This window comes from Marmota flaviventris, chromosome 19, assembly GCF_047511675.1.
Source record: "Marmota flaviventris isolate mMarFla1 chromosome 19, mMarFla1.hap1, whole genome shotgun sequence".
Lineage (NCBI taxonomy): Eukaryota > Metazoa > Chordata > Mammalia > Rodentia > Sciuridae > Marmota > Marmota flaviventris.
Window position 1 is genome coordinate 40,068,613 of NC_092516.1, and position 24,382 is coordinate 40,092,994.

General features: G+C 33.0%; 1 protein-coding gene across 2 annotated transcripts in view; it reads right to left on the reverse strand.

The window, feature by feature from the left end:
• The window catches only part of LOC139702881 (zinc finger protein 107-like), a 70,392-nt gene that overhangs the window by 29,172 nt on the left and 16,838 nt on the right, over nt 1-24,382 (reverse strand). For both annotated transcript variants that reach the window (XM_071605410.1, XM_071605409.1), the window contains exon 2: nt 2,113-2,239. In XM_071605410.1, coding sequence (XP_071461511.1) covers nt 2,113-2,239 — 127 coding nt within the window. The remainder of the gene's footprint in view (nt 1-2,112; nt 2,240-24,382) is intronic.

The window sequence follows — 24,382 nt, forward strand, 5'->3', positions numbered from 1 at the left end:
AAAAACTTTACTTCCTCTACAAAAAAAAAAGTGTATGTGTATATGGTAATAATCCCTCACGTATATTGCAAAATAAGAAATATTTGCACACCAATATTTGTTACAATATTATTCAACAAGTCCATCATGTACATTCCAAACCAATATCCTTTGAAATGATTGGATAAGGCAATTTGGAACACTGAAACTAGAAAATTTTTTCCATGTCAAGAAGGAAGAAATTTTGCAAAATATATAATAAGGATAAATCTAAAGTACATTATGTTAAATCAGTCACAAACAAAGAGATACATAGTACAGCATTCTGATTATAAGATATCAAAACTAAAAAAAATGATCATAAAAGAATTGAGGATGATAATTATTTTGGAGGAGACAAACATAAGCCCATGTTTCCATGGTAGTAGATTTTTTTTTTTTTTTTTTTTTTTTGCCTTTTCAGGTACAAACTTTTTTAGATATATTACATAATGATTTGAAATAAGATTACTGGAAGGTACACTTGAAATCCTGAAGATGGCATTTTATTCATTTTTTTGGTGGGGGGAAAGAGGAGAACTCAGGGGCAAATGACCACTGAGCTACATCCCCAGACTTATTTTTTATTTTCTTTAGAGACAGTGTCTCACTGAGATGCTTAGCACCTCTCTGAGGCTGGCTTTGAACTTGTGATCCTTCTGCCTCAGTCTTCCAAGCCACTGGGATTACAGGTGTGTTCCACCAAACCTGGATATTTTATGGTTTTGATCAATCACATTAAAATTTCAAAGAAAACATTGCAAATTTTTTAAAAGCTACATTTAAAGAGCTATGGTCTTTATTCTATAAATAAGTAGAAATTCATCAATGTATAGATGATACTTGCATGTAATCTAGGTTTTAGCAATTCTGAGGCAGGATGATTACAAATTCAAGGCTACTTTCAACAACACTGTGAGAACCATTCTTCCAATATAAATGCAAACATAGTTCATTATTAAACCATCCCTGTATTCAATCTATTACATTTACATATAAAAAATTTCCATGGATATGTACATTGGCAGGACAAAAAACCAATCTAGATGAAATATAAAAGTCATAAACAGTTGTAATATTTATACAAGCAAGTAAAAGCACAGGCAATTTTTGACAACAGAAACAAATATCATGCATATATTAATTTCAACTTATATCATCCTAACTTGTAAAGTCAAGGAAGTTGCCATTTAATCGATGTAAGGAAACATACTCTACAACATGAATCTTACTCTATAAAATGACATAAATAATTTAAAAAAAGAAAGAAATTTTATCCCATACAATTGCAAATATCCAAGGATATATTATTTTAAAAACCATTTTATATAATGATGCCTATGACTATTGACCCCAAAACAGCAGCACTGTGAATGTTCACATTCATTATATGGCAGAAAATATTACAGGAATAGCATTAGAAGTATTCACTAAGAGCTTTGACCAATAAACATAAAAAATATCAAAGAAACTACTTTATGAATATTAATAAATTTCAAAGTTTTGACTTAGAGATCTCTAGAAATGTACATACATTTCTTAGAAACCAACAAATACTGGAAAAACCTGTTAGACCATGAAAACTATAATAATAAGCAAAGGAGAGTGTTTTTGTTGTTAATTTGAAAGTACTCAAAGGAAAAGGGAGAGGCTTTAAAGAATTTGAAAGCATGATAAACAAGGGGAGACATTCCATGATAACAAGAGAAACAAACCTAAAATTCTGAATATTTTATGTTTTCTGCTGGATAAATTCTCAATAAACATTTAACTTCCTCCTTGATGTTGGGATTCTCAACTGTGTCTTTGACTATGTGAGGGCCACAATATTTTACATCACTGAATTACTCTAAAGTACCACTTATCTAATATGGAGAATATATATCACACCAAGAAAGGAAAAAGAATAAAGACTCAGGGAAATATAATTAACATTTTATTTTTTGTATCAAAACATGCCCAATCATTTTTTTTTTTTTTTTGAAAGCAACAAACTGAATCCATTCATGCAGACCAGAAACTCCCAAGATATATTCTGTGAAGGAAGGAAATTAAATGTTGATAATTAATTGGAAAGTATGAAGATAGGCTTACCCAGGAAGACCAGGTTTCTGTAGTTCTCTAACATCACCTCTCTGTATAAATTATGCTGAGCAGGCTCAAGGCACTTCCATTCCTCCTCAGAGAAATAAATGGCCACATCACTAAATGTTAACCGAATCTGAAATGGAAACAGGCAAATAAATAGCACATTGAGCAAATGATCAGTCACACAGGTTTTAATTTGACTGAAGTTGAAATGAGATTTAATACAAATGGATTGCATGCAGGGAAGTGATTTTAATTATTCAATAACACATTTTTAAACAACTGTCATAGTCTATTAGCTAACTCAGTGGAAAGAGAGCAGATTAAAGCCAAGAGTCTATATAATTTTCTTTGATGAAATATAATATAAAATTAAAGCATCAACAAAAGAGTATACATTTAATTGCTTTTTATGTTTTAAATTGTATGATCCTCCGAAGAAGAAATTATGGTGATCAAGGGCAATTCTCAATTTTTAATTGTAGAATGATAAATCAAAGTTTACTAAAATGCAGACTTTGATTCAATGGTTCAGTCATGGGGCTTGGATTTATGAATAAGTGTCAAGTTGAATAATAATTACAATAACACTGAGACAAGAGAAACTTCTGAATTACAATAAGGGAGATCACTAAGGAAACATTCATTGATACTTGAGTTCAAATATTTAATTGGATTTATGTAAATCATTAAAATAGCAAACAACAAGAAGAATCCACTTAGATCATTCAAATGTATACATATCATTCAAAGAGATTTTCACATTTTATTCTGTAAAACACAAAATGATGTGACAACAATAATGGTTTCTGTATTTCTTCATAAAACATTTTCAGTAAATTGTAAACCTTGAATAATACCCAAGGTTTTCTTTTTTTTTAAAGAGAGAGATACAGAAGAGAGAATTTTTTAATATTTATTTTTCATTTTTCGGTGAATACACATCTTTATTTTATTTTTAAGAGGTGCTGAGGATTGAACCCAGCGCCCCGCGCATGCCAGGCGAGCATGTTACCACTTGATCCACATCCCCAGCCCACCCAAGGTTTTCTGATCTGTAATTCAGAAGAAAAGGAACATTAATTCATAGGAAACAGTGAATTTTAAAAGAATTTACTGAGCATTACAGTTAAACTGAAATTATTCTTATTTTATGTTCACATACATTAAATATCAATATACTATATAGTAAAACGACAAATTTTCATGTAAAAATAATAGATATATTTTTTGAAAATTTGTAATCATTTTCAGGTTGTGACTTTTTTTTTCTTTTAAAGACACTATTTAGATAGACACATTTAAGGATAATAAATGACAATAAAGTAGGCACTACAATTTATGAATCTTGTATATTCTTTGATTTCTCCCTTATTCATGAGTTGTTATGAGCTATAGTTTATAATTTTGTACACTTAGAAAAATATGAGTGTTGTTTCTCTTACTGAACATGCAAGGAGCTTATGAGGTGTACATGTGTGAACAGAAGATACAATAAAATAAAATCCTGTAGGACTGTGGTCTGCTTCAGAACCAACACCTATGGTAAACAAAAGTGACAACCTCCATTCTTCAAAGCAAGGGAAAACAAAAATATGAAGAAAAAACACAGTTTCTGTATCAAATAGGGTTTTTTAAAGATAATTTAGGGAGATCATGCCAAGATTCTTATTTATCAAGACAAACCAACGACTGTTATAGGGAAAAGTCTGGCAGAGAACATCTAAATCAGAAAAAGTTAAATCAGCTATAATAGAGCAGACTAATATAAAATGCCAATTAACATAGAAGGACATATCATCACTTCTGTGATATGAGGAACCCAATTACACAAATTGAAAAAAATACACTAGTTTTATGCAATTTTATAATTGTATGTCTCCCATATCCATACTCAGTAACCTCTAATAGAGTGTTCCAATAGATGTTCTTTAGCATTGCAGAGAATTGAGATCTTCTAATCTTTCTGCTCTTTTAGGACTTACTAAGTTACTAGGAGCATGGATGTGGATTTTATTTACAGTTTATACTTATGAATGGTGGCATCTGAATAGAATATAAAATGCAAGGAAAGGAAAAGGAGACAGTAGCAAGGTGCAGAGTCAAACCAAGAGGTGTTCACGTGAGCCAGCTAGCTTTATTTATATCAGTAGGTTACTTTAGGTCATTGGCATCATTAGTACATATTGTTCATTGTATTACTAGGCAAGTTACAGACTTAGTATGTAACTGAGGAATAAGCTGCATAATGTTGCTAAGTTGCAATGTGCAATGTTAGGAGCTTTGAGAAGCTCTCAAGAAAGTCCATTGTATAAAGTTACCATTATGTGGACAGGTTTAGGAGCAGTAAAATATGTGGTTGCCTAACAAGAGTTCCTTTATACCCAGTAGCTGAGGGTCTGAGATTAAGTTCAAGGCTGATAAGACTCTGGCACAGAGCTTCCTCATGAAGAACATTACCATAGCAGCAGCTAGGCACTGCATTTGTATTAGTTATCTTAACAGTTCCAAGAAGAAACTGCAGAATATTCCAAGTGTGGAAAACAGTGTTCCTGTAACCCCCTGGGAATTTGCTCGCCAGAGGAACATTACCTTGTACACTTCCAGAACCAGAATCCCTACAGTATACAAAGTATGGTTCTCTTCTTCAGCAATATCTTGTGACTCCAAAACATCCCCAGTGGAAATCAAGGATACCAAGAGTTTGGGATATTTACTTGTCAAAAAATTGTTTTCAATATTGCAGGTCATAAATTCATGACATAATTTAGATGAAAGTGTGAAAATAGAAGAAAGAATATAGGAGATCTGTTTGAAAATATGTTTTAAAGAACTAAAATAGACTATATTTTTTAATCATTTTTTCTTTTTAGTTATACATGATAGATTATATTCTGACATTATACACACAAGGATTATAACTTATTCTAATTAGAATACCATTCCAGTGGTTGAACATGATGTGGAATTTAACTGATCATATATTCATATATGAACAGGGAAGTTATATCTCATTCATTCTATTGTCTTCTCTATTCTCATCCACCCTTCCCTTTATTCCCCTTTGTCTAAACCAATGAACTCCTATTCTTTTCTCCCTGTCTTTGTATTGTGTGTTAGCACAATAACATTTGGCCTTTGATTTTGGGGGACTGGCTTATTTCACTTAACATGATTTAGACAGTTCCATACATTCATCAGAAAATGTCATAATGTGAAACTTTTTAATGGGTGAATAATATTCCACTGTGTATATATACTGCCCTAAAGTTGCATTGATTTAAATTCTCCAGACCAACTGGCATTCAATAAGAACCTTGAGCATACCTAAGCCTAAACCCTGCCTCCAGGAGTTCTATCTATGGGATAACCTCTCTCACTCTAACAATCCCTTGCTTTGTGTTGAATAAGCATCATGCCAGACCACCTCACCAAAAATTGCTGAGAAAGGAAGCTGATAATCTTTTAGTTCCAATGGAAATAGTTCTTATACTTTTCATCAAGATCTGTGTGTCTGTGTATGTTTCTATTTTGGACCCTAATAGTCCATGGGAATTCATACATATTTATGTATTCTATTCTCATATCTAGCATTTTTAAAATTTTATATATATATTTACTTTTGTAAGATATCTATGATTTCTTTAATTTTTTTGTATTTGTAGATGAACAGCATGCCTTTATTTTGTTTATTTTTATGTGGTGCTGAAGATCGAACCCAGTGACCCACATATGCAAGGAAAGCACTCTGATGCTGAGCTACAGCCCCAGCCCAAGGTATCTAGCATTTTTTATGTGAGTTATTTTTAATTGATCAGTTTTTTTTTTAAAGACTTGCATGTTTGGTTAGTATATATTAGTTTTGTTTTATATTTTTATTTTATTACTTTTTATTTCTAATTTTTAAAATTTTTTTGAGAGAGGGAGGGAGGGAGGGAGACAGAGAGAGAGAGAGAGAGAGAGAGAGAGAGAGAATTTTAATATTTATTTTTTAGTTTTTTCGGAGGACACAACATCATTGTTTGTATGTGGTGCTGAGGATCGAACCCAGGCTGCATGCATGCCAAGAGAGCACGCTACCGCTTGAGCCACATCCCCAGCCCTAATTTTTAAAATTTTTAGTATGATATATATAATATATATATATATATCTCCCACTTATCAATTTTCCTTGATTCTCTTAATATCTTTTTTTTGCTAACAGCCAATACTTATTGTTCTCTTTCAATCATCCATTGAATTTTTACTTCTATATTTTCTCCTTCTCCCTTGTAATCATCACATCCTTCATCTCTTTGGTTCTCTCCCTATCCACCAAATTCTAAACCCTTTTGCAAACGTATTGTTTTTAATGTAGAAAATTACTGAGCATACAATTTCTATTTACTGTCACAACACTTCAGCTATCACAGGAGAAACTATTTGTTTAAGTCTGAATATTCTTTGCATTGATTGTTGTAGTAATTTGTCTTCTCCTAAAAGGTGAGTAACTAGAAACATTCAGGGATATTATAAGTCTACAGAGGAGAAACTCTACTGCTTCAGAGCCATGTTAGATGAGTAGACACATAAACAACACGGAAAAGCAAGGGAACAAATTGCCAGAAATACACCAAGGTAATTCAATAACAGAAGCCATTGAAACCTCAGGGGAAGTAATGTCAGAGAATGAGTTTAAAATGTACATAGGTGACCTGATCTGCGAGGTAAAACACAATGTAACGAGTAAAAATCAGAAAGAAAGAAAGAAAAAAAAGAACAAGAAGTAAAAGAACGCTTCCATAGAAAGAAATTCTGAAAAAAAATCAAGCAGAAATCCTGAAAATACAGAAATCAATAAACCAAATTATAAATTCAATAGAAAGTATCACCAAAAGACTAGACCACTTGCAACAGTTTCAGGCAATTGACACAAATATATACTCTATAAAAATAAAGTTGACCATGGAGAAAAGATATTAGTAGACCATGAACAGAACTTCCAAGAAATAAGGGAAAACATGAAAAGACCAAATTTAAAATTTATCATGATACACAAAGATGCAAATATACAAACCAAAGGAACTTACAAACTTTTCAAAGAAATAATATCAGAAAAGTTCCTCAACCTAAAGAATATAATGGGAAATCAAATATAATAAAATTTTGTTTATTTACAAAATTCTAAGTACACAAAATTACAACAGACCCACATTATTATAAAAATGCCTAATATACAGAACAAGGACATAATTTTGAAGGGTTCCAGAGAAAAACAATAGGGGACACTCAGAGGAAAACCAATTCAGATCTCACCTGATTCACATACACCTCAATGCTCTGAGGTGTAGGAATAATATGTGCCAAGATCTGAAAGAAAGTGGATGCAAACCACGAATACTATATCCAACAAATTATGTTTCAGTTTGATGATAAATTAAAAACTTTCCATGATAAACAAAAGTTAAAAGAATATACAACAAGAAAGTCTGCACTACACAATAAATAAAATATTTCATGAACAAGAAATGAAGAATAAAGCTGAAAACCAGGAAAGGAAGGAACTACACTAGAATAGTAAATCAAAGGGAAAAATATTCCAATAAAAAATAAATCAAAATGACGGGGGAAAAAATCATTTCTCAACAATATTACTGAATGTAAATAGCCTAAACTCAGTGATCAAAAGATAGCCTAGCAGATGGGATTAAAAAACAAGAACAACAATATGCTATCTCCAAGAGAGTTAGCTCATTGGCAAAGACATGCACAGATGGAAGGTAAAAGGATGGAAACAAAACACATCATTCACAAAGAAGGACATTTCACACTTCTTAAGGGAATTATATATAGATCATGAAGACATAGTAATCATGAATATATATGCCCCAAACAATGGAACATCAATATACATCAAACAAATCCTTCTCAATTTCAAGAATCAAATAAACTACAACACAATAATACTAGGTGAGTTTAACACACCTCTCATCACTGGATAGACCCTCCAAATAAAAACCAAATAAAGAAGTCATAAACAAGACAGGGATGCCCTTTCTCACCACTTCTATTCAACATAGTTCTTGAAACACTGGCCAGAGCAATTAGGAAAAGAAGAACTTAAACTAGCACTATTTGCTGGTGACATGATTCTTTAACTAGAAAACCCAAAAAACTCTACCAAGAAACTTCTAGAACTAGTAAATTAATTCAGCAAGTGGCAGGATATAATATCAACACCCATAAATCAAAGGTATTTCTGTATATCAGTGACAAATACTCTGAAAAGGAAATGAGGAAAACTACCCCATTCACAATATCCTCAAAAATAAATAAGTAAATAAATAAAATACTTGGGAATCAACCTAACAAAAAGAGGTGAAAGATCTTTACAATGAAAACTATAGAACCCTAAAGAGAGAAATAGAAAAAGACCTTAGAAGATGGAAAGATCTACCTTGCTCATGGATAGGCAGAATTAATATTATTAAAATGACTGTACTACCAAAAGCACCATAGAGGTTCAATGCAATTCCGATCAAAATCCCAATGGCATTCCTCATAGAAATAGAAAAAGCAATCATGAAATTCATCTGGAAAAATAAAAGACGCAGAATAGCTAAAGCAATTTTAAGCAGGAAGAGTGAAACAGGTGGTATCGCTATACCAGACGTTAAACTATACCACAGAACAACAGTTAAAAAACAGCATGGTACTGGCACCAAAACAAGCTAGTAGACCAGTGGTACAGAATAGAGGACACAGAGCCTAACCCACAAAATTACAACTACCTTATATTAGACAAAGGTGCCAAAACTATGCACTGGAGAAAGGATAGCATCTTCAACAAATGGTGCTGGGAAAACTGGAAATCCATATGCAACAAAATGAAATTGAATCCCTATCTCTCACCATGCATAAAAGTTAACTCAAAATGGATCAAGGATCTAGGGATTAAACCAGAGACTCTGCATCTAACAGAAGAAAAAGTAGGCCTTAATCTCCAGCACATGGGGCTAGGCTGCAACTTCCTTAATAAGACGCCTATAGCACAAGAATTAAAACCAAGAATCAACACATGGGATGGATTCAAACTACAAAGTTTTTTCTCAGCAAAAGAAATAATATGTGAGATGAATAGGGAACTTACATCCTGGGAACAAATTTTTACCCCTCACATATCAGATAGAGCTCTAATCTCTAGAGTATATAAAGAGCTGAACAAGATAAGCACCAAAAAAATAAGAACCAAATAATCCAATCAATAAATGGGCCAAGGAGCTGAACTGACACTTCTCAGAAGAGGATATACAATCAATAAACAAATATACAAAAAAATGCTCATCATCGCTAGCAATCAGAGAAATGCAAATTAAAACTACTCTAAGATACCATCTCACTCCAGTCAGAATGGCAGCCATTATGAAGACAAACAACAAGAAGTGCTGGTGAGGATTCAGGGAAAAGGTACACTCATACACTGCTGGTGGGACTGCAAATTGGTGCAGCCAATTTAGAAAGCACTATGGAGATTCCTTGGAAAACTGGGAATGGAACCACCATTTGACCCAGCTATTATTTCCTCTTCCCGGACCATACCCAAAGGACCTAAAAACAGCATATTACAGGGACACAACCACATCAATGTTTAGGCAGCACAATTCACAATAGCTAAACTGTGGAGCTAACCTAGATGTCCTTCAGTGGATGAATGGATAAAAAAAAATGTGTTATTTATAAACAATGGAATCAGCACTAAAAAATAAGATCATGGCATTTGCAGAAATGGATGGCATTAGAGAAGATTATGTTAAGTGAAGGTAGCCAATCCCAAAAAAAATGCCGAATGTCTTCTCTGATATAAGGAGGGTGACTCAAAATGGGGTTCGGAGGGAGAACAAAGGAGGAAGATTACCTCTAGATAGGGAATAGGGGTGGGAGGGAGAAGGGGAATTAAAAAAAAGAACATGTATAAAGATTTAAATTGGGTGTCAACATACTTTCTATAGAAACAGAGATATGAAAATTTGGGGTATATATGTGTATTAAGAATTGTAATGCAAAAAAACCTACAAGGTACATTTATAAAAGCATAAATTTGGTGAACATACATCATATACAGAGATTTGAAAAATTGTACTCTATATGTGTAATAAGAATTGCAATACATTACACTGCTGTCATGTATTTAAAATAAATAAAGTCAATAAAAGATTTTTTTAAAAAATTTCAATTTTTGTGCTGGGGTTATGGCTCAGCGGTAGAGAGCTTGCCTCGCATGTGCAAGGCCCTGGGTTCGATCCTCAGCACCACATAAAAATAAATAAAAGTTATTGTGTACAACTACAAAAAAAATTTTTTAAAAAGAGGTTCTATAAAAAAATACAAGTTTTTAACATATACTCATAAAACACATATAGAATATTTCATCCGTCATGAAATAAATACACTGTCTTCTCAGCCACACATGGATTCTTCTCTAAAATATTCCTTATCTTAGGACACAAAAAAACTCTTAGCAAATACAAAAAAAAAAAAAAAAAAAAAAAGTTTATATTGCATTCTATCAGACCATAATGGATTGAAATTAAAAATCAATTATAATATAAAGGCTACTTTATTTCCTGGAGACTAAGTTATATGCACTTTATAAAAATACGTTCTCATAAGTTATACATGATAATATAGTGCATTTTGACATGATATACATAAATGGAGTATAACTTCTCCTTTTTCTGGTTGTAAATGATGTATATGTACATAGGGTAATAATGTCCTATTCATTTTGTCCTTCCAAACCCACACTTTGCTCCCTCTGTGAAATCCAATATCCCTCTATTCTTCCCTAGCAGCCCTACTCTATTGCAAGTGAGCATCTGCAAATCAGAGAAAACATTTGACCTTTAGTTTTTTGGGACTGACTTGCTTCACTTAGCATGATATTCTCCAGCTCCATCCATTTACCAACAAATGTCATCATTTCATTCTTCTTTTAGGCTGAATAATATTCCATTATGTATACATTTTACATTTTCTATATCCACTCATCTGTGGAAGGGCACCTACATTAGTTCCACAGTTTATATATTGTGAGTTAAGCTGTTATAAACATTAACAGGACTGCATCAGTGTAGTATGCAGATTTTAAATCTAGCAGGTATAAAACAAGGAAGGAGATAACAAGGTCAATGGCTGTTGCATTCCAAGTTTTCTGAGGAATCTCCATACTGCTTTCTATATTGGTTGCACCAATTTGTAGTCCCATCATTAATGTATTAATGTACCATTTTCCTGAAATCCTCATATACATTTATTTTTGTTTGTATTATTGATAATTGCCATTCTGAATTCAGTGAGATGAAATCTCAATGTAATTTTAATTTGCATTTCCCTAATTCCTAGAGATGTTGAAAATTGTTTCATACATTTGTTCTTCTTACACAAAGTGACTGCTATGCTCCTTAGTTCATTTATTAATTGGGTTCTTTAACTTTTTGGTGTTAATTTTTTTGAGTTCTTATATATCCTGGAGATTAATGCTCTTAAATGACCAATGGATAGTAGCAACCAGGCTTGAAATTAAAAATATACTTAGAAATACATGAGGTGACAAGATTTCTCGTGTTTTAGGGTAGGTGGAATTAATATTGCCAAAATGCACATACTACCAAAAATGCTATACAGATTAACACAATTCCTATTAAGGTTCTGATGATGTTCTTCACAGAAATTTAAAAAAAAAAAAAAGCCATCATGACTTTCATTTGGAAAAATAAGAGGACAAAAATAACTAAAGCAAACCTCAGCAAGAAAAGGGAAGCAGGAGACTAGATGTTCAATTATATTACACAACTATAGTAAGAAAAAAAGTATGGTATTGGCACCAAAACAGGCACGAAGGCCAATGGTATGGAATAGAAGACACAGAGACAAACCCACAGAAATACAATTATCCCATGCTAGACAAAGGTGCCATGGACATACACTGGAGAAAAGATAGCCTCTTCAAAAAATATGGTGCTGGGCAAACTGGAAATCCATATGTAGCAAAATAAAACTAAACCCCTATCTCATCCTGCACAAAACCCAACTCAATGTGGATCATGGACTTAGGCATTAGACAAGAGATCCTGCACTTGCTAGAAGAAAATTAGGACCAACTCTCCATGATGTCAACTTAACAACTTTCTCAACAAGACTCATAAAGTACAAGAACTAAAATCAAGAGTCAATGAATGTGTGCACCTTAATATTTTACAAGTTACAGAGATAACATTGTTTAAACTTAGTAATTTAAATATATAAAAACTTTACCTCACTGGTTATGTTCTTTACTTCTTTGTACAACAATTAAGTTTTGTATTCACACATTTTAAATCCCATAATACATCATTTCAATTTTTCCCTAAATAATCACAGGTTTTTCAAAGAAATTAAGAGAAAACTGTATTAATAAATGTATAAAATGATTCATATAAGTTGGTCAATGTAATTTTCTCATTTGGTTAACCCACAAGTTTTTATTCATCAATGAATATTGTTAGACTAGCTATTATTTTGTTAACCTACTCATTACTTTCTACTTTGTATGATCTCAATATTTAGAATTTTTTCATGAGGAGGATTTGTCCCCACTTTGCTTTTTTTCTACTTTCATTATATATTTTCTCATTTTAGATAAATACTAGCTCAATGATATTTGCTTTTTGGGGTGGTAGTAAAACAATGCTATCATTATTCTACATTATTATTTAATTATCATTACATTATTACATTATTATGATGATTTACATTATTATCATTTTAAATTATTTTACATTATTATTTACATTATTATTATTTATATTATTATTATTTCAAATTATTTTACATTGGGCCACCAGGAGTATCTTTAGATTTACTTTTTTATATGTACCAAACTTTTAGTCTTCTTATTTTAAAAAGAACTATGGTATTTTCTAGCAAAAGTATTCTAGGCTTGTGTTGTTCATTGAATTTCCACAATTTTACACTAGAACAAAATGGAAAATATTTCACAAAAGGAAGGCTGATTCAAAATTCAACTATCAATAAAATTCATCACATTAACTAGTTACAAATAAAGTCATAGCTCATATCAACAGTTACAGAAAAGTACACAAGAAAAGAAAAAAGGAGAAAGAGGCAGTTAATGAGAAATAAAAGCCAAACTTTTTTTTCACTGATGACTTAATCATGTATGTAGAATACCAAAAAATAGTAAAAAAAAAAAAAAAAGCTGGACCATGATTATACCAAATGTGTAGAATAAAGATTAATATTCATGTCAGTTGTGTTTCTATAGGATCAGTAATGAGTTTGGATTTAAACTTGCATTTAAAATGCAAAACACAATACTATTTATATAGAACCAAGAAATAAAAGACAGAAAAATATGAATCTGACAAAAACCAGTATAACAACATATGCAAATTTCAGAAAAAATAAAGAACATACCATATTTATATTAAGAATGTAAATAAATGGTAAAGTAACCAATCTATGGTTATTAATAAGAAGCTCCCATACCATGAATATGTCAGTTATCTCCATTTACAAAACCATATTAAACACAATCATGATTATAATCCTAATAAGTAACTTCACAAATACAAAAACAAATCATTCTAAAGTTCTTCAAACTACATAAACCACTGAAATTCCCATATACTTGGATATTAAACATTTTATGAGATATATGCTTAGCAGATATTTTCTGCAATCCATTGTCTATTTTTATATTTCACTGATTCCTTTGTTATATGAAAATATTTTTGCTTTATATATTCTCACTTGTTTTTTATTTATTTATTTTTTTTTGTACATTGATTGGATGTCCTATCCAAAACCCCTGCCAACACCAATGTCAAAGGATTTTTTCCCATTTTCTTTCAGAAGTTTTATAATTTCAGGACATATCACAATAGTACATGATTACAACGGGTATTATCAAAATGATTGTAGGAAACCCACATACTGCAGAGAATGTGCAGAAAAGGAAATTCATGGACACTCTTGCAGGAATATAAACTGGTACAAACATCATAAAAGACACTATGGGAATTTCTCTAAAACTAGAAATAACATATGACCCAGATATTTTCCTCAGTACATATTTGCATAACTCATGATCCTTTAGAAAAACAGAATCATTTAAACATACAAATGTATATGTACAATAAAGGGAATTTAAGAGATTGATTCTCATGATGATGAGATGAATAGTCCCAAAATTGTTGCCTGCAGACTGGTAAAACCGGGAAACTGGTAACAGATCAGTTCAAGAAGCTGGAAGCCTCAAAATTTGAGGCGGTCAATAAAGCAGCTATAGTTCAAGACTGAGGGCTGAAAAGATCCCTGTAGAGGAAGAGGTGCAAGTTCACTTTAAAAGGCCAAGTAGCTAAAGTCAGATGTCTACAGATAACACCATCATAAAAAAGTGCCCATTCAAAAAGCTTTGTGCATAAGCCATGGCAGCTTCTCTTTGTTCTTTCTTTCTAATTAAAACTATTGGATGGTACTCTATTTACTCAAATTAAAATTGTAATCCTCCTGTCTCAAGCTCCTGAGTCCATGGGCATACAGTTATGTAACACCACACCTCTCACTGAACTTTGTAAAGAAAAATGTTGTAGATGGCAGTCGTGGCAAAACTACAAGGCCAGCCTTAAGCAATTTATCAAGGTGTTGTCATAAAAGTGAAAAATAAAAATTAAAAAAGTTGGGAATATATTTCAATAGTAAAGCAACACTGGATTCAAGTCGTGGTAATAAAATGATATTTTTCATTTGTTTTAACATAGATAAAGCAGGAGGACCTTATGTCAGTGGAATGATCTAGACACATAAATACATTGCATACTCTATGGGGTGGATTATGATTAAAAAAAAGTTGAATGTATAGAAACAGAAATGTGGTTGTTTTAGGATTATAATAGTTTGCATCATATGAGAAATTCCAAAGAAAGTACAATTGTAGATGTTCTGACTATAGATTCAAATAGGAGATGTTGGATTTTATTAACACATTCTGTAGCCCCAGCTCTTAACACATTCTGATTGTACATATTAATGACAGCTAGTGTAATATTTTCATATTTGCATCGCATACATTGATAATATCCAACCACCCCTCTTTAACCCCTAACATCCTAGTATGTTTTTCAGACTTATTAATTAAAATTTATTTTAGTTTTCATATATAAAAGATAATATATGAGCTACTATTATTTGTGCATCTGTCTTTTTTTTCCTTAGCATTACATCACACACTTTCCTGTTTTGCTAAAACTTAGAGGATTTTTACTTTGGTTTATGCCTGAATAGTACTCCATTGTGAATATATAACATTTTCTCATGGATATGTTAAATCGCTTACCTACATCACTAATTTTTCTTCTTAGAATTATTGTTAAACATACTGTTTTACAAAATAAATTTAAATAACAAAGAAACAAAAATAATAAAAGTAAATTAGTAAACTATGCTCCTTGATCTGATTTGACCATATTGAAAACAAACAAACAAAAAAAAATCATGTCTCTTTTACTTTAAATTCATTAATAATATGTTAATTCTCTTTGAATTGTTACTCAATAAAAAAAATTGGGGTGTCTTTAGTAGACTACTTAGAAAACTGCTCTCATGTAAATAATGAAATACAACTTTAGGGTTATAGGAGGCAAGTGATTCATAATATTTCAGCACATTTATAATTTCAGTGTTTCACTTATTTGGCCCAAAAGTCCCAAGTTTCTTAATCCATCAATTTATCTAAGAATGACATATTTAATTATTGTTGTTGGGGGGCAAAGACTCAGAGACAAAGATGGTCCGATTTTTACCATTTCTTTGCTGGTTTCTGTCACAAGCTAGGCAAGGAGTTCTGCCTTGTTGATCCCCAGAGTACTACTGACACTGACATTTCTCTGTTTTTTATTTTTTTTAATTATTTTTTTAATTTGTTTTAATTAGTTACACATGACAGTACAATGACTTTGACATATCATACATTTAAATCAGATGGGATGTAATTTCTCATTTTTCTGAGTGTAGAGGTCGCAGAATCATATTGGTCATGCAGTCATATATATACACACAGTAATAATAATGTCTGTTTCATTCTACTATCCTTCCTATCCCCCCAACCCCTTCTCTCCCTTCCCATCATTTCTCTCTACCTAATCTAAGGTAATGCTATTCTTTTTTTTTTTCTCACATGTTCATACATGTGTTTTGTACAACGATGGGGGTCTCCTTCCACTATCCATGCAATGACATTTATCTTTAACAAAAGCGCATATTGAGGAATCACAGTTGATGTGTTATTGAGTGGCAGAATAAGCACAAGGTGAAAGTGCAATGGTGTTCTGGGGAATGTGGATGGGTTGTGTTAGTTATGAATTTTGACTAAGTCTTAGCCAAAATCTTTTTAAAAACATAGCCATTGCATTAAATACATTCTTATATCTTCCATGATCGTACAATTAAATCTCGGGGACTATATTTTTCATAACTAGGTAACTCAGCATTGATTTCTCAAACTCTTCTTCCTCACATTTGAAATACCTAATCTCCCCTCCTCGGTATCATTGTTCATGTTCCTCTCAAACAATTATTTATATATCTGAGGAAACTTTTAATATTGAATAATTGGCAGGTGAATCAGTACTTGGTTGTCACAAACCATCTACGGGCTGTGTTTGGCTTGTGTTGCACATTGCAGCCTCCTGAGGGGATAGGTATGGCACTGTGAATACCCTGTCAGGGATTGACTGCATGATGCAGGTGAACCTCCCACTCCAACTCTGCCTAAGATCCCACACAGCACCTGAGATGGGTATGAGCTGCCAAAATGTCAATCTGCTCACTACAAGACATCAGGAACCAAGACTCCATCCTTGAACCCTATACCTGCCTTTGATATCCCCATTATAAAATAAACCACATGTGGGTGCACTCTCTTTCCAGCATGGAAGGTTGACTCATAAAGTCAAAGAGCCATCTTCCCCTGCTTCATGGATACTACTTTCGTGTTGTGTGATTTTTTTGCAACCACCTTCTTAACTTCATGTGGCAGCCAGCCCATTTAAACCCAGTTTATCTCATCTGTGCAGGATGCAGTCAAGACTTGGTGGATATTCCTTCTCTCTGTGGCCTTTCTCTTGTAAACACAAAAATGAAGACACTAATACACATTTGCAAGTCTAGACCTCATCTTGAGGCGACCTGTAATAATATGAAAGTCAATAATGCAATATCTATCAGGGGTGGTATCACAAACATGTAATGCCAGCTGCTTGGGAGGCTGAGTCTAGAGGATCAAAACTTTTGACTCTAGTCTCCGTAAATCAGCAAGATTCTGTCTTGAAATGAAATAAAAATGTTGATGATATAGCTCACCAGTAAAACAAGTATGTTCTACCCTCAGTACTATTGGAAAAATGCAATTTTTTTCCTCATTTCTCTGAAGTTAAAAATCCTCACAAACAAGGAGGAAGCATAGGGTGATGCTAGGCTCAAGATGCCACTGCACACTCACCATTTCATGGCTTTGAGGATCCAGGCCTGCTCTCAAAGGATCTTCAGAACCTTCTCAACATAACAACCTCTGACTCCTGAGCACAAGAGAAAAGTCTGGAGCCCCATCACAACAATGGCATGCTCTGAAGAAAATAACCTTGCTAGATTGCAGAACCCTGCCCTCTCCTCACTGGCTGTGCATGGGTTTGGACCATTCTCATCAAGTACTTTTGACTGGAGAGGGCTTCAGAGCCTGCCCCAAATCTGAGCCCAATGAGCCTTCTTTATGAGTCACAGATGATTCCATTTCAGCAATAAATGAGGCCAAAATGACAAGTTCCTGTCTTTTTATTTTATGTCTGGAAATTGAAGCCCAGAACCTCAGGCTGCACCTATTTTACAGTAAATTTTTCTCACAGAAGGGGTAGTTGCCCAGCCATCAGGACATTTACAGTTAATCCTATATATGGGGTAATATCAATTTATGCGTTATTTATGCTTATTTATTATTTATAGATAAAAACATAATGACAAGGTAAAATTTTACTTAAAATTTTTGTTCTCCAAGCTTGTGATAGACAGTTTATACTGGGAAGCAACCACCTAAGTCAGTAATGTCTAATTAAAACAACAGACACGGCAAAAGGATAAATTAAAATTTTCTAATGTTCACATTAAAAAATTTAAAAAAATAAAATTGTTAAGACAATATAAGCAAATGTATCCAGAGTATTATCATTATGTGACCAATGTAATATTACTAATGAAATATATACATTTGGAATTACATCCTAAAAGTCACTATATTTAAAGCCTCAAGTGTGTCTCAATTCAGGGTAGCCGCATTCCAGAGTTGAGAGCTATGACTCCCCTGACCTAAAGGAGGTATAGAGCCTGATCCCACACTTTTTATGCTAGAGGTGTGGGATATAGTTTCTTTCTAAAATTTCTCCTCAGGCCCAAATAGCAGGAGAAGCAATGCCCCAAGTGACAACATGTACTTTTAACCACAAACTGTCCAAAACTAGATCAATCTTTCCCACTCGATGCTGGTCAAAGTCCATTCCCTTTGCAGCTATTAGATAGCAAACAATGGAATTTGGGATCCCAGATGTTGGGGAATATGTATCTTCAGATTTTTCCAGAGCATAGACTCTATTGTTGAAATATATGAAATAAAAACTCCTTATTTGGCAATTTGACCTTGGAACCAATGGGAAGGCTTATACTATCTGTTTCCACCTGTGATCAAAGCCCCACAACTAACAATCAGCTTGGCTAGAACTCAAAATAAACTGTCTCCTCCCAAATCCAAAACACCTCCACCAGCACACAAGACTAATGCAAAATTTATTATCATCATCAGACTTGGAATGTAACAATTATTAAAGAAAGCAGGAATTGTGATATATGTATATATAATACAATACTATATATTACATATTTTAAAATGTGATCTTGGGACTCCAATTCCAGAATCCAGGGATCCGGGTTTAGCATACACCAAGAACAAACACCATCTAGAACCCCCAATTTATCAAAATGTAGGCTGATACTGAAAATTTAGTAAGTTTAATCAAAGTTTATCATTTATAAAGCAGGCTGCTCTAGAGGGATATAAAGGACCACAAAGCCCTAAGTTTTAAAAACACAGATGGGCATGCTTTATAAAGGCATGCAGTACAAAACTTCTTTATTAAGAGTATATGGTACATGGTAGTCAAGGAAGGACATACGATTATTAGCAGTACCAGCAATCATCAGAGAATTGGAATATGGAGGTCAGACAAGGAAGTTCTATATTTTATATTTAAGCATATGATTGACATGAGTGCCCATGATGACAAGATTATAAACTTTCTGAAAGAACATTAATGTTGGCATCAGATAATGGTTAACCAGTATATACAAAGTAAATTCAAGTTTGTTTGTGAGCTGTGAAGCCACAACATCTACCTGTCTCAATAGCCACCATGTAGCCATCATCCAACTGAGTCCTGTAAAAACCCCAATTATAAGGATGAGAAAATAAGGCTTCTAGATATCAAATGGCTTCTAAGGAGCTATGTCAGATCTGAAGTCTGCCCACACAACAGAACTGGATGAAATTCCTTCTAAGCTCCTGAAAGTATATTTTTTTCTTCTGATGTTCAAGACAAAGAAAAATAAGCTTAAGAGGAAGGAAAAACTGAGTCCCCTAAAGAAAACAGCTCCTTTCCTTCAAAAAACAATACCTGGGATCGTGATTCTGATCATCATTGTAGTCATAAATCACCATAATCTGGGAAGATGCTGGGCTGTTGGCACATCTGTGCTCAGATAAGACTGTCTATAGAAGCTTAAGACACATTTCAGAGATAGGACTGAATTACCAGGGTCTCCAATGCTGACAGAGACCCTATTTGGCCAATAAGGACTGACCTGCCCCAAAGAAGGACTTATGCCTGCAGGCTGGAGAAATGCCATCAGAGTTTCCAGTCCACAACTGCTAGGTCCCACTATAGGCAATGCAGCCTGTTTCAAGCAGCTTCACCCCTCCAATCTCAAGGTGTCACTGCACACTCACCATTTTCTGGCTCTCAAGGTTCCCAGTATTCACCCTATACATCTACAGCAGGTGCTAAAAAAAGAGCAAACCATGCCTTCTGAATACAGGAGAGGAAGCCTAGAGATGAATACTAAGAATGGGAGGCTCCAGAGACAAAAGTCACACTGGACTATCAAAGCCTGCTCCTCCTCACTGGCTCTGTGGTAGAATGGACAGTGATTACATAAGGGCTCCTCACTGAACCCTCCTTAAGTCATTACCAACTCAGACTGAGCCTAGCGAGTGTTCTGAGTGACAGATGACATCAAATGTAGGAACAAATGAGGTCAGAATAATAGGTCCTTAGTGGTAGCTTTTTCTTTTTCTGTCTTTTGAGGTGAGGGTAAATGAAATCCCAAGTCTAGACTGCAGCTAATATAAGGCAATTTTTTCTTGTAGTAGTGGGGTCCAGCCCAGTATGGTAAATATTAGCATTTAACATTGAATATAAGCTCACTTTAAATTCACATGGATGATAAATGTTCGTATATTATTCATGAATGAAAATATTGTAATTACAATTACTATAAAATTTTATTTAACTTTTCTACTCTCTGTTCTTATAAGAAGACAGATTAAAGTTTGAATGGGGAAAAAATCCCCCAAAGCAGCACTGTCCAATGAAAATAGTATGTGAAACACATGGGTAATTTAAAATTTTCTAGTATTTCAATTAAAAATATAAAAAAAAACAGTTGAAATAGATTTTAATACCATAGCCCAATGTATCCAGAATATTACCACTATGTGAGTAATAAAATATTTCTACTGCAGTATATGTATTTTTGGAACTATACCCTCAAAACTCTCTATTTCAAGCCTTTAGCATATCTCAGCTTATAGAACTGCATCCTAAATTTGACAGCTCTCTCTCCCCTAACCTCAGGGAAATGAAGACCCTGACCCCTCCTTTTCATACTAGAAGTGAGGGATAAAATTCCTTGCCAATATTTCTCCTCAGGTCCAAAGAACAAGAGAGGCTCTCCTGTGAGAGCAAGAAACTCCAACCAGAAGTTTCCAGAATTAGACACTTTCTCACCTAATGCTGGCTATTGTCCATTCCATTCCAGATATCTGACAGAATCAAAGACGAAGTTCCAGGATATAGTACCCAAAATCTTCAGATCTAGCCATAGCTTTTATTCTATTTTTTAAATGCATTAAAGGCAAACTTCTTAATTTACAGTTTGACCTTTGAACTAATGACCAGGCCATATTATTTTTTCTCCTTGACCAAAGCTGCACAATTAATAAGTAAATGGGCTGGGAATTAAGATTAACTGTTTCTCATTTGAAAGCCCAAACACCTCTACTAGACCATATGACATGCAGAACTTTTCTTATTATTTTAAGATTTTGTGGGGCTGTGGTTGTGGCTCAGAGGCAGAGCATTTGCCTACCATGCATGAGGCACTGGGTTTGATCCTCAGTACCACACAAAAATAAAGATATTGTATCCAACTATAACTAAAAAATAAATATTAAAAAAAAGATTTTGTTAAAATTATTTTCAAAATGAAAGATTTGTGTCTTTATAATAAATATTTCATATTATAACACAAAGAAAATCTTTTTCATATATCTGAGTTGTCATGGAGCTCCCATTTCAGGATCCAGGGAGGTTCTTTTTCAGTTTATAACAAGAACAAAAAACAGTCAATAAGGATGTTAGAGAGAGAGAGAGAGAGAGAGAGAGAGAGAGAGAGAGAGAGAGAGAGAAGGAGAAGAGGAGAAGGAGGAGGAGGAGGAGAAAGGAGAAAGGAGAAGAAGAAAAGTTGCTAATAGGACATGCAGAGAAATCTCTGCAAAGATATATATATTTTGACCCAAATTGGTTTTTAAATACAATAAAACATCATACACCCAATGATCATATAACCACCTCAAAAGAAAATCATACAATGAAAAATAAATTAGAAAATAAGCAAACACAAATACTTTTATCTACTATACCACATTATAGCATATATGATATATAACTTTACAAATGTTTCACAAATAATGTTATCAGCTATTATTTAGGTATGAAATAATTTCCAAGTTTTAAAATTAAAAGTAATATCGAATTTAGGCTGGTGTTGTGGCTCAGATGTAGAGTGCTTGCCTAGCATACACTGAGGCACTGGGTTTGATCCTCAGCACCACATGAAAACAAAATATAGTGTCCACCTATAACTAGAAAATTTTAAAAAAATGTTAACAAAAAAAAAAAAGTAGTAACCTTAACCTTCATTTACAAATAAGAAAATGATCCAGATTTCTGCACAGTTTTACAAATATAGGTGGATATAATCTGTAGAAGCATGGGACATAGAATTTCTTTATTGGGGACACAGTAAAAGGAGAGAAATGAGAAGAATGTAATTATTTGCAGAACCTTGAATCATCAGAGAATTAGAATCTGAAATTCAAACAAGAATGACTCAGCCTTTTGAGTTTGGGCATGTAGATGACCTGAGTTCCTATGGTGAAAATGTACATAAGATTATAAAATTGATATGAGTGGGAGGTAATGGTTAAAAATTGTCCTCAATGTGTCTTCCAGTTGTTTTGTTAACTGTAAAGCCATAGCACCTACTTGTCTTAATGATCATCATGAAGAGAGCATTATCCAACTGGGTTCTCTGAAATTATCTTCTTTGTAAGGACGAGAAAAAAAAAAAAAAAAGTTTGTGGATGTCACATGGCAACCCCACAATATGCACAGAACTACCAAAGTTACAACTATATGAAATTCCTTCTAAGCTCCTGAAGAATAGTTTGCTCCTAATGTAGATACTGTCAGTCTAGAGAAATATTATTTCTTCACCATGATGAACACAGTGCCTGAAGAATACATCTGACAAGGAGCCTTTGACTTAAGCAGCATAAATATTTTTTCCTCCTTTCATGTTAAGGGGAGTTTTTTGAAATAGAACTCTGTCAACTCAGATTCTTTAGAGGGGCAAGTGCTTACAGAATACAAGGTGCACAAAAGCACATCACTAGGTGCAGAATCTGAGTATGACTCAGAGAAGGAAAAAAACTAAGTCACAGAGAAGAAATTGAACAGAAAAATTATGTAATTATTTCAGAAAATAAATATGTCATTTTGCTTTTATCTCCAGAACATATTACTCAGTAAGCAATAAGTCATATGTAACTATTTCTAAGATTTACTAAATTGTATTTTATATTATTAAGAACTCAATTCCCAAGTCCAGAAAATAGGATGCATGATAAACTATAAAAATATTAAAAGGAACAAATGTTTTAGTAAATATATTATTTACCAATATATTTGTCAAATAATTTTGAGAAAATATATCCATTTTTCTGAAGCCATAAAGAAAACAAGAACTTATTTATTTTTTCTGTTAGAATTTTGGAGGATAAGTCCTAGAAGTCCATTTAAAACAGTCTTCAAAACTACAAAAAAAAAAAAAAAAAATCTACAATACACTCAGGGACAAAAAAAAAAAAAGCAAATAAAATATTTTAATAATTAAATGTAAGACCATTTTTCCCCTGAAATATAACTCTTTCCTGCCTTTTTAATTTGTTTGTTTTTTGAAGCCAGAAAGCACAAAACAAAAGCAGGCAAGAGACCTGAATTGTCAACTTATATGAGAGTTATCTAAGTGTTTAATAAATAAATAAATGAAAACCTTAAGAATATTAGAGAAATGAAAAGTAAAATTCTATCATTGACAAAATTAAATAGTATTTAGAAACGTATGAAACAATAGAACACTGATGAACTGAAAAAGGAGTTTGTTATTATCTATTTGTGGAAACTGTTTTCCTATTGTAGATATACAATATTCTCCCACCACAAACACAGACTTACAAAAATTGTAGCACATGTGACCAAAATAACATGCTAAAAATATAACAGTATTTATCCAAACACTTGAAACCCACGGGGATGATTTAAAAGGATGTGCATTTTGAAAGACATAATAAAACGTAAATGGTGGGGGAAATGTTGCTAGGGGCCAGTCACATTTTTGGTTATATTATATCCAGTCTAAGAAATAGTATAAAACACCATGAAAGTACACACACACACACACACACATATATATATATATATATATATAAATAAACTGCTATAGATACACATATAAATTTCATATGTGTGTCAGTATATAACCATATATACATTTATGTGGTATTTCACATGTATAC